Here is a 12,570-nt window from a genome sequence, read left to right as displayed (position 1 = left end):
CTGACGATAATTGCGTTTATAATATATGCATAATCGACGGCGCTCTCAAATTCTTGCAACAAAGTGCGAAATTTGTTATCAACAAAGTGCATAAACGAGAAGAGCTCATTGTAACATCAGTCTCGCGTTTAAAGCGGACTTCCAGCTGAGAACTGACGTACACTAAACTGAAGCCACTTCCTGTTACTCTCTCATTTTTTTCCCTGGCATCAAAGTTGCGAGCGAGGTAGAATGCTGCTCGACGGGGCAATTACTTTTAAGCGATACCGCAGTGTTCAAGGCTCGTCGGAGAACGTTATCCTCACCCTCGGATAAGCTTTCTTCGTAATTAACTAAAGAGGGAGATGCAAGCATTAAAACGAAGATAACAATGAATCCTAACTTTGAGAAGCAGATAATGCGTTAGAGATGTATTATACCGCAGCAATTTCAGGAACAAAATTTTTTTTAATATAGAAATATAACTTTAATCGAAATTATGTTTCACTATTCCAATATGTTTTAATATAGATCAATTTTTTTCCATCATTTAAAACTATGCCCTGTTAATTATTTTTACAAAAGTAATAATAGAATAACAAAAGAAGTATTTATTTCGACAACCTTTATAAACGTGACGTTTATTTTTAATTACATTTGTCAAAGGTTGTCGAAATAAATACTTCTTTTGTTATTGAATATTGGCGAGGAACAAACTATTTATTTTATATAATAATAATAATAATAATAATAATAATAGAATGCTTGGCGTATTTAAATTGTATTTTAAATCATTTACAATACTAACAAAACTCAATATACAAATTTGTTGTAAAAATTAATCATTATATATTTAAACTGGGTAATCACTTAAATTTATTTATTTAGTTCACTTTTTACCCCAATTTATTTTAATTTATACTTTGCTTGATTATTGAACATCCAACTGTACATCCAGGATCGATAACGCTTCTGCCCGTGCCTCGCAATTGTAATTTAATAAGACAACAAAAAACTCAAAGCGTGCAACGCACGCACGTGAAACGTAAGTATCTTTACACGCATCACACGCATGTGTGACAAATGTTGTCTCTTGCGTTGCGTTTGACGAATGAATCGCGCCAACAGCGATGCATAGTGCGAGCGATGAACGCGACATACACACTCGACGATATAGCATTAACAGTTGTGGAATGCGTGACTGGACGAGAGCAGTTTTCAGCGCGGAAACATAAACGAACAATTAATCATTACGGTAACAATGTTATAACGTAATTAACATCCAACGCTATACAGACATAATTGTACAAACAATTCAGTTTAGCTGCTCTCGACGCAGAAAAAAAACTACTTCGACCTCGCGAAACAAAGAAATTCTGCGTGCCTTTGCTACAATTTCAAATTAATTTTAAATGCTGTACGGTATGTCGATGACATACTTAGCCAACAACTACAAACTAATACAATTTAGTATCTAAACCGGTATCGAGGTCGGGTCAAACGTTTAATGAAAATGCTTGAAAAATTGCTTTTTAAGTGATCTGTGACCAAATGAGTCAAATACGGTATAACTTGACGATATATTACTTCATAAAAAAGAATTTGTTTAATAATGCTTTGAAACTTTCGCGAGTCGACAAATAGAATTCTAAACTGAAATTGGACATTATTTACCTTTTGTATGAAGTTTAATTACTTGCTGTCAAAGATTTTACCACTTTTTCAATTAATTACTATTAATTATTTTAAAATGTGCAAAAATATTTAGACAATTAAATTATATACGATTATTCATTGAGCAATATTTTTATATAATACAACTACACATTTTTAAAGACTTTTTCACCTTTAAAAAATTTTAAATACCTTTGAAATCGATGCGATACTTTTGACATTACTGTCAATACTGTCTCACGCAAGTTTGAACATAAAAATGAGACGTTCGAAACGCGTAATATACCAAACGATTCGTCCGATATGTAGATCTGGATCTTGAATTGAGATTGGAAGCGCGACTTTAAATGGGCCGACCCTTCGCCATCCTCCGTTCTTTTTTTCCCCAGGATATCGAACAACCAGACGGTAGGTGTATGAATAGCAATGAAGGAGAAAGAAGGGCGAGAGAAAGGAGGAGGAATGCCGTCCTTGAACACGAAATTTATATAAACGCGCTCGAACTACTCCGCAGTCGTATTAAATTACTTCTTGCCGTTACAAATGATGGAATCTCCGACATGTGGGAAATATCTCAGACGTCCTATCATTACGCTTAATCGTGTACATGTTGATCGTTCGATTACATTTTTATTATTGCAAATTGTAAATTGATTAGAAAGACCATATCTAGTTGATAGACATAAAGTTCTCTCACTATTGTCGCGGTTTATTAGTTATTGATTATCTGAATAATATTATAGATGGCGAGTCATGATAGCACTTAATTGCTATTTAATACCGTACTATTATTAGTTACATATCGAACGAGAAGCAATTGTCATTATTGTTTGGTACATCTTAATTGTAATATGACTTGAATATTATTTCAGTTTTTTACTTATACTCTTCTAAAAGTTATTAATTTAAACTAGTATATATAATTGCGATAAATTCTATTGTAATACATATATAAAGATTCAAGATCCAACCTCAACAAAACAAATTAACATCAAGTAGATTACAATTGCAAGTATCTACATCACAACACAACAGCTAGTTGTTTAAAAACAGCGCAAAATCTTTAAGTATTTATTATTATTATAACAATCTTGCTTGTTATAAAAATCAAACTGCCCTCTCGTACACAAAAAAAAAGAAATCTCCGTGACCCCTATATCGTCGCACTTTCTGGGTGAATAACATTTCGAAAGTGCAATATCTTGAACAACGTGAGGTGTCTCATAGCCGATATTTAGGAGCTACGATAATTTTTCGCCACGGTGTATGAAAGTACGAAAATCTACAAAATAAAGGTGCTAAAAATTGTAATATCTCTGTCATATCTCTCTTTTTAAATGTCATCGAAGCTCCTAACTATCCTGGGTCAGGTTTGTCGCATCTCACGTTACTCATCCGAAGTTAAGAAGGCACGCCGGAGAAATAGCGGAGCGCATGATACTCAGAATCGAACGTCTCGAAACGTTCGATCGGGGGTATACTTGAAGGGGTTCGGCGTGGAGGGTCCTCCTCCTCCGCCGGTCCGGTTCCATGAGAGAGGAAGAGACGTCCGTTCCAAATGGAGGGAGAGGCCCGAGGAAACGCGAGGGATCGATCCCTCGAAATCCCGGAACGCACGAGAGAGAAATGTCTGCACGTGAAAGCGCACCTCGGCACCCCCTATGAGGACGCACTCTGCCCCCCGGAGGATTCGCGTTTCGAGACCAATATCCTCGCCGCCGCCGCCGTTCCTCGGAGACTATCCCCCGAGTGTCTCTCTCGCTTCATTCGTCTGCGATCTCGCGCGTACACATATATATATATATATATATACATATATATACATATCATATATATACATATATATATATATATATATACGTCATGAATATTTCGACGCGCCGCGCGCGACCGCTCGCGCGCGCCCCATTCGACAAACGCCCACGAGATAAATCGACGAGATGGAGAATCGCTATCGAGACGAAACGATCTCGCGGGAATATATCGGCTGCGCCGTTATATTCACGGTTGTACGATATTCTTAGTTAGACCTTGCTATTTAAATATTAACGGCTGCGCTGCAAACATAACAGGATATATCTTTGGATCTTTTAATTATTTCCTTTCCTCCGCGACCTGTGAATAATCGGAACTAGATCGAGCGCACATTTATGGTTCGATCAAATGTGTATCATATTCATTCGTTTATCATTTAGACTCTCCACGTTGTTGAGAATCTTTTCCAATTTTGTCGATCTGATCGCCGCGCCGACTCGTGTGCCGTATCAATCCCCTCTTGTACCGCGTTGGAATCGCGCGATAGAACGTCTGACAGGATTCGATCGCTTCGCGTTCGACACCCCCGCAATTTTCCTTTGTCGCCATAAATCCACCGCGACGAATCGACGTCGCGAGATCGGCTGAGATTGCTTGCACCGTGAAATATGAAACGCGCACGCTTGACGGATGAAGCGCGAGTCCAAGGTGGCGGCGATGAGCCGCTCTACTCCCGGAGCCGATCCTGCGGGGTGGAGTTGCGGCAACCAGGAATTGTGCACCGCATGTCGTATTTCTGCATGCCCGTGAATCCGTATACTAGGGAATCGACGAATCGGCACCCGCATGTCTATAACTTACGGCTTGTTTTCTCTCTGAGGTGTGTAGCCTGTTAGTGTGTGTAACGCCTACTACGACTCTGTCTACTCTCTATACTCGACTCACTATACTCTCCTTCGTTCCTCAACGTCTCGCCGAACGATTTATCGGAAAATGTCGTATGGCTATCAGAGTTGATTTCGACAGCAAATTAAATATTTAAACAGATAGGACAAGTTGATGATCGACGATATCAATAAAATTTGATTGAAAGAAACGATTTGTTGATTAAGTCCAGCTTTAGGTAAGTCCAGCAGTAAGCGTAGTAGGGAACTATACTTGGAAGTATTCAAGTTGCCTTACTACCTAAATATATTTTTTCTTAAAGATAAAAATTATAAGTCGCGAGTATTTAATTCCGACAGTACATTTGATTCTTATTAATTATCAGATGTTCAATGAAATAAATAAGATATGTATACTCTCTTTCTTTATTAAACTTGCAATTAAAGGATTTGACAACGGAATAAAGAATGTGACGTGACAGCTGAAAGAAAAGCGCGCAATTAAAACCGAGAAAAAATAGACGCGCAGTAATTTATTCGGCTTTCCATTTCGCTTACGAACGATTGACGCAGAACCAGCCAAGAGTTAACCCTCTTAGTTAACGTCCCGCGGTCTCTTGCGTCTCTTGCGACGAATCTCTCGGGAATCCCAAAATCTCTTAAGAACGAAATCACGCTCGGCGAGCGCGGCGCATCGCTTCGGGATAATTTCTCGCGTGCAGTAACGCTCAATACGAGGATCCCTCGACTCTCCGGACGGAGCTTCAAGTCTCACGAGTATTCTCGAAGGAGTCCGAAAATCCTCCCCGGGAAGAGACGCCAGGTCGCCTGTCGATTTCGATTATCTGCCAGTTCATTTAACTTCGTCTTCTTGCTAGCTTTTTATTTCGCGTCGCACCATCACTCCTGACAAACGAGAAAACGCCGACATCGCCGTGTGGACATTCAGGAAGATATTTCTGCTCGTTAATAACGCGCTTAAAGTAACTCACGATTAACTATAATTATGCAATTTAAAATAATATTTTTTTAACTGAATTAATTTGTTAAAAATATAGTATGAGAGTATAAATAAAAAGTGCATTTTTATAAAGTAAATTTGTGATAATTGACAGTGATAATAAATTTGACCTAGTTTCAATTAAATCACGAATAGTATTATTTTCTCTTAAATTATTTCTTGATTTTTGATTATATTTGTGTTTGTCGAAAGCAATTTTTCCAACGATCTTATATCAATGATTTAAATAGACATTGAAAATAAATGATAATAAAATTTTGATATATAATAGTACCATTATCTCATATATATTGACATATTTATGTGCATCAATTCTCAAATATAGAACGATAAAATAAAGACGTTTTAGTTTTTTCATATCTTATTTATGAACTTTTTTTTAAATTCTTTTTTTAAATAAAAATCTTGAGATATTTACGTATGGCAATTAGTAATATACTCTAAATAAAGAAATTTTTGTGGTCTCTATTTATTAATGATAAAAATATTGGAATCGCCGAGAATAGTTTTAGCATCTAAGAATTCTTTTTCTTAAGAGAGAATTCGCTGACCAGAAAATGTAATAAATACATCTTATACGATAATATATTTTTAACACATGGAAATGTGACTCTTTTCGAAAAGAGATATTAATATCTCATTGTTAGTAGAATTTTAAATTCTTCGTTAGACGATGATCGGAATTAAATACTCGATTTCAATATGCAATATTAATTTATATTTGTTTGTTAAACAATTAGTTCAAATATGTTTGAATTCATACATAATATTATCCATTTCTACTTAATTTATATTGTTTCTGTCGTTTCCCCGAAAAAACTCTGATTTTGATAAAAATGTCAAGAAACCACGAGTACATTGATTAATTCTAACCATTCTAAATTAGTTTCATAACATGGAACGTTGCGTCTACAATTACGCTCATTCATCCTCGTGTTCAACGTCTCGGAACATCGATAATACTCGATATCCATGCGATTATTTATCTGGACAGACAGAAGCTGGTATATTATCTCCCAGCGATATCGAGCCGAAGTCTCCTCTCTGCGATTTATCCCCCGTTAACGCCCGTGCACCGCAACTACCACCACTACCACTATCATCACTATCACCATCACGACACTTTACCCCACAACAACAGCACGCAGACCTCGCACGTTGCGCAAACCGAGATGGCGAACGCGCACCCTCACTCACCCTGTTCTCGTCCGCGGCTCTGCTTCTGTGTTACAGAGGTCCTGCCCTCCTCCACCTCCGTAGATCTGTCGGGCACGGATTCGGCCCTGTACCCGTTCGACCCGCAGCAGGAGAACTACCAGGAGATCTGGTTGCCGCCGACCAGTATGTACCCCTATTTTCTGTTCCCCGGGACCGCGCGCACCCCACCGTACTACGATCCCGACAGCACGTACGACATACGGGAGCCCGGAGATCGCTACTATCAACACCACCACCGTCACGGCGATCGACATCATCACCAGGAAGCGCCGGAGCTGCCCGGCCGGCCAGCCGTCCTCGTAGTCGAGGCGTACGACCCTCGGACCGATTCGGACCGGTACGAGACCGATATGAATCGGTTCGAGGATCGCGCGGCGACCTCGCGTCCAGGCGTTGATCATCCGGATCGGTCGACGGATGGATCTTCTTCTTCTTCTTCCTTCTCCTCCTCTTCTTCTTCTTCTTCCTCTTCTTCTTCTTCTTCGTCTTCTTCTTCTTCGTCGTCGTTGTCCAAGCATGATCGCGCCTCCGGCACAGTGCACCTGCAGCCCCAAAGCGAGCATGACGCGCACCCGCACCAGCATCGGCACCATCACCACCAACAGCACCAGCACCATCACCGTCAGCACCCCGCACTACCCGCACCGCCGTCCGTCGTCGCGACACTGTCGTCGTCGTCGGCGGGCTCGTATGCGCCGGCGACTGCTCGTCCCACGCCTACCGTGTTGGACGAGCCGTTGGGGGCCCACGGGCCCGGCCATGCCGAACTGCCCCGGCTGCCGGCCCCGAGGAAGTTTGCGCCCAGGCCCACCTACGAGCACCGCGCGATCTTCGACCGCGCCGACGACGACCTCGATGACCTCGAAATCAGGCCAGCCGCGCCGCCCGTCGATCGGTTCTTCGATCTCCGCGAAGAGTTCGTCGACCAAGGTTCGTACCGGGCCCACCGGCACGTACAAGGGACCTCATTTTGCGAAGCCAAAGGACGTGTCCAGAGAGACACGTTAGGTGTCTGAAAAGTTTTTTGCTTGCGTGAGTACGTCGGGCACTGCGATGGGCATGCTCGTGTACCTTTTATGAATTTTACTTTGGCAGGATATATTCGGGAAATTGGAAATGGAAAAAATATGCTGACACAGTTTCAAAAATTTTTACATTGAAATTAAAGCCCTTGTTTAATTCTATTTGAGATAAATTAAAATTAATTTATAATAATTTATAACAACGATTAAATTTTAAAGAAACTTGAAATTTTCATTGCTTTGTTTACTTTTATCTATAATCACAAGTATGAAAAATGTGTGGAAATATGCTTGTGATACCCATTTGCACCCCAGCGTAGTCCGCTTAATTATTTATTTAGCGGCAGGAGAAGCTAATTATTTAAGAAATATAAGGAACCATATATGTATGCATAGCACAGGTAAATTACGGGTATAAGTATTTATGAGAGAATAGTACTTAGAATTTATGCGACTTCGACTTGTCGATCATAACAGCGAATTAATAAATTTTTAATATCTAACAATAAGTAAAACGGCAAGCATTAGTTCCAGTTAATTATTAATAATATTTAGCATTGTATATTCTTTCCTTATGTCTTTTTAACTCATTTTGTAAAAAACGGTTTTAACATTTCAAAGTTGTTTCTTCATTTTATTAAGATCTTGAAAAATTATTTTATGCAATATTTTACGTAATAAATTAATCAAATTTAAAAAATCGAAGAATAAATATTTGTAAAATTTAATGTTTTTTATATTAGCGACCATGAATGTTAAAGTAAAATAATACTTTTTTTTCAAAAAAACAAATTAGATACTATTTCAGTTATATTACTTTTATCACTTATTACATTATTGTTAAAAAGAAATTTTGATTATACATCTGAAGTATAATTCACATTAAATTTTTTCCAAAATTTCAATAATTAATCTAATACATTTTTTTAATCGAATTAAAAAAATAAGTTCAATTATAAGTTGTAACTAGAAATGCAACACTGGTAATATATTTCTTGTTTATTTCTTTATTTAACATGTATAATTGAAATTTTATTCAATGTGTCTTGCAAGTGCGCTTATGACAAGGATCAAAAAGTCGTGATTAGTCCTTTGTCTCGTTCCCGCTCACTTCAATGTCACTACAGTAGCCGAGAAAAAAAGCTTTCCGTTGTAGGTATTAATTTCTCAGACTCTTCGCGTCGCGAGCTGCGGCATCATAACGCAGTAAAATTTCCGCACAAATATGTTCACGGATCAGCCAAAGAGAAAACGCTCTCGCAATTTTCCAACGACCTCTGAATGCAATTTCGCAGCTCGCGACTACAGCTGAAATTTCGAATAAGAGCGATTTTTCAATGATTTCTAGAATGGCGCACAATCGCGAGCTTTCTTTCGTCTTCTCTTTGCAAGATAGTCGGAAGAAAGGTCTTTTTTAATTCCTTCTATAACGATGGATTTATCTTGAAGATTGCACTTGGTGTGCACAACTTGTTACGCCCGGTCATTTACAGTGAAGGTCATCGCCCATCCGGATAATTCCACCAGCTTCGAGGTGATTGAGTCGCAGCTGGAAAATCCGCTGATCGATGCCAAGCATCGCGATCTGCTCAACATGAAGCAGATTCCCATTCCGGATGGCCATCATCATCGCACACATCACAAGAGGAACCAAACGGATGATTTCGAACGTGAGTCTCTCATCATAATCTTATTTCTTATTTCTAAAGTAAACGCATTATTTCTTAATCAAAAATTACAATCCTATAAATGTGCGTTAAAAATAGATGTTTCTTGCACAATGAACAAGTGTTCTATTGATTTAATTCAATTTTATTTACGAATAAATAAATTAATTAATTGAATAATTTTTTTATAATACAATACTAAAGCGATGCTAAAAATACGTTGGTTACATACTTATATGTTTTTTTATTATATTTGGTAAATGTAAGAATATATATATGTAGACGATTTTAAAATTATTTATAATACGATTATGATTACGATTAGAAAAGTCAAATTATTTATTTCAATCGCCTCATGATTGTCGTGAACAATCTCATGCGACGTGATGTGTGAATGGCGGAATTGTCAGCTACCATTGTCTTCAATATTCCAGCACGAATTGTACGCAATCAATGCAAGTAATAAGGCGTCCAGTGTGTAATCATAAATTTTTCCACTAAGATGATTTTTCTTGCCGGAGGCGGCGAAATATGTCAAAAATGTGTCGTGACGTCGCTGGATGTGCATCATGGAAAATTCCATTTGTTTTAATGCGCCGTGCAAATTCATATTTTCCCGCAAACTGCCCGCGACGGCACCTTGTTGATGGATAGTCAAGTTTCGCGAAGGAAAGGGTGTATATGAAACTGTTTTTATGCATGCGATGACTTTCAACATACATTGCAATAATTCTCAATGTGTTTCGACGAACAGAAGTAAAACGTTTTGCCCATTGCATTGCAAATGCTTCATTTTTCGACCTAAAAACGCATGATGATTAGGTTACTTTTATATAAAAACATTAGATCTAGGTGTAATTATTACGAATTAAAAACATTTGGAAACTTATGTGATTTATACGGGACAAAGAATAGGTCTTTGAAATAAGCTATCGTTTATTTAACAGAAATTCTCTTTGATATTTTTATATATATACTGTGAAATACGAGCCAATTTAAAATATGAAAAAGTTGTATATTCTTCGGGAAAAAGAGAAGAGGTCCAAAAATTAGTTGTTATTCATCCGAGAGATGAATGTGATACGATAAACATTTTTGATGGGAATCCTGTTTATATATTGCAGATAGGAAAAGGATACTGGGAGAGAGAGTTTGTAGTATAACACGCTAAAATATAGATTTCTGGAAATACATGGGGAATATCCCGCTGAAAATATTAATTACATCGCCGCCTGGTAAATCTTCGCGTGTCCGAAATAATTTTTCGTATTTTGGTGGGGAAAAAAAAGCGCGTCCGTTTCAATATATCGAATAGTGATAACCAATTACAATAAAAATGCTTCCCGGTGAGCCCACCCAAATTCATTAGTTTCCGTGCAACAAATATATTTCCGCATGCAAGTTTATTATACGTCGAATAAATAAATTGCTTCACCTGGTATTACGATACCCCGTGATTTTTCATATTTTTACCTCTCTAATAGAAAACATTTTATTTATTTTATTATTTGTTTTATATATAACCATACTTACATAGTTCATATCAACAAAATTAAAATTATATAAAATATTTTGTAAATAATTAATAGGAAAATATAAATAGCGATGTTTTTAATTAGGCTCTGGCATAATTAAAAAGAGATAATTATGTAAATATGAGATGTGACTATTTTCACAAAACTTATAAATATAAGATATTTTGAAGAGAATTATTTATTGTATATAAGAGTGAAAATATGATATCAAACAATTAATAATTTGCAATTAGTCAAGATAAATGATAGAGCGGGCAAATAATAGGAATTAATCTTCGGATTTGACGATCACGATTTTCCGTCAACGAGATGAAAGAGCGGACGATCGATCGCATCTCTCGCGTAATATCTCGCGAAGATATCACTTCAACGAGTAAGATTTATCGCGGCGAAAGTTTAATTTAATTTCAACTCTCTCTCCCTGGTTGCTCTCATTTCCTGCCTTCTACTCGTATCTCTCTCGCGCGTCTGCATATTATTTCTCGAGCCGCCGGATTTGGAACTTTAATCCGCCATCGTGCCCAAGATTCGCCCAAGTTTTCGTCGTATTCGATATTACACGACGGTTTTACATCGATCGCCGCGGCGCCGTTTCCTCGGATTCGGGAGAAACGGCAGCCGGACGAGTGCAGGTGCGCTCACTCGGTATCTCGCGCGCTCGTCGTTCTTTAAGAGGAACAGTCTTCCAAGAGGCCAATTTCGTTCTTTACGCAATTTTGTTTTGTTTTTAATGACTAGACATTATACAGACGCGTGCTACGCGCGCGCTATTTATTTTTAATATTTCCCTGTTACTATTAACTTTACACTATTAATCACATAACTGTCAAAATATGCCATGGCAGCCGCTCATGAAGTAAGCGCAATAACCCAATCGGCATCGCGGAAAAGCAACAACAATATTTCGATAGATTCGAGTATCAATGATATGCCCTTTTTAGAAGAGGAGACTATAGTGCCTTTTTTTAGATAGGAAAATATGCCCTTTTTAGAAGAGGATTTGTACAAGAACTATTTCTTCGCATTTAATGTATCGAGCGAAATGAAATTCTAAAACAGTTTGTGAGACAAGTGACAAGTTTGTGACATTGTGAATTTATATAACTATCAGAACGGCAGAATATCTTGACTTAATTTATTGTCTTTTTTTATTTGCAAATTTTTAACATAAAATCTAACACAAATAGCAGAAATATGCTTTCATGGTTTTAGGCTGGATTTTTGTGCCCAATAATATTTTTACGTATACATCTTTTCGAGTTCAACAAACTGCACGCCGAGTAATGTCGCGTCGGTCTTGAAACACTCAAGCTGAAAATGGGCTAGGTATTTTTGGCTCAGGTTAAAATCCTGGCTGGGGTGATATTTTTCGCAATAAATTCTTTACACCTTGTTTTTAAAAAAAGATGCTTATTTAGCATCGCGATTATTGAATTGATTATTAATTTGATTACGTGTACTATTTTCAGCTTTAGTTTGAAACTGTGTTTCAAGACCGACTTAGCGCGCAGTTTTCTACTGGCATATTTGAAAGCATATTTCTACTATTTGTGTTATTTTTTTATAAACGATAAAATTCACTTATTATCAAAAATTAATTTACTTTTTATTTATTTTGTTTTAAATTTTAAAAGAATGTTTTAATAAAATGTAAAGATTTTATTGGCAATGTCAATAAAAAAAATGACAATTCTTTAAAGCTATGCTTTAAAATAACTAACAATTTATTTTCTATTATTTGTTTGCTTTGATAAATTATTAAAAATCGCAAAAAAAAACTTTTTTAAAAACTTCAACCTTTGACACACTTGAAAG

The 12,570-nt window shown here is 37.3% G+C and overlaps 1 protein-coding gene across 4 annotated transcripts in view; it reads left to right on the top strand.

Moving 5' to 3' along the window:
- LOC112453169 overlaps positions 1–12,570 on the top strand; it is a 331,828-nt gene that overhangs the window by 276,036 nt on the left and 43,222 nt on the right. For 2 of the 4 annotated variants that reach the window (XM_025013756.1, XM_025013758.1), the window contains exons 6-7: positions 6,547–7,461; positions 9,047–9,223. In XM_025013756.1, coding sequence (XP_024869524.1) covers positions 6,547–7,461; positions 9,047–9,223 — 1,092 coding nt within the window. The remainder of the gene's footprint in view (positions 1–6,546; positions 7,462–9,046; positions 9,224–12,570) is intronic. The other 2 variants (XM_025013759.1, XM_025013760.1) reach the window with 2 other exon arrangements.

The sequence above is a fragment of the Temnothorax curvispinosus genome, unplaced genomic scaffold (assembly GCF_003070985.1).
Source record: "Temnothorax curvispinosus isolate PA1 unplaced genomic scaffold, ASM307098v1 QBEX01004104.1, whole genome shotgun sequence".
Classification (NCBI taxonomy): Eukaryota; Metazoa; Arthropoda; class Insecta; order Hymenoptera; family Formicidae; genus Temnothorax; species Temnothorax curvispinosus.
Note: the sequence above shows the minus strand (reverse complement) of the source record. Positions and strands in the feature narration are given on the sequence as shown.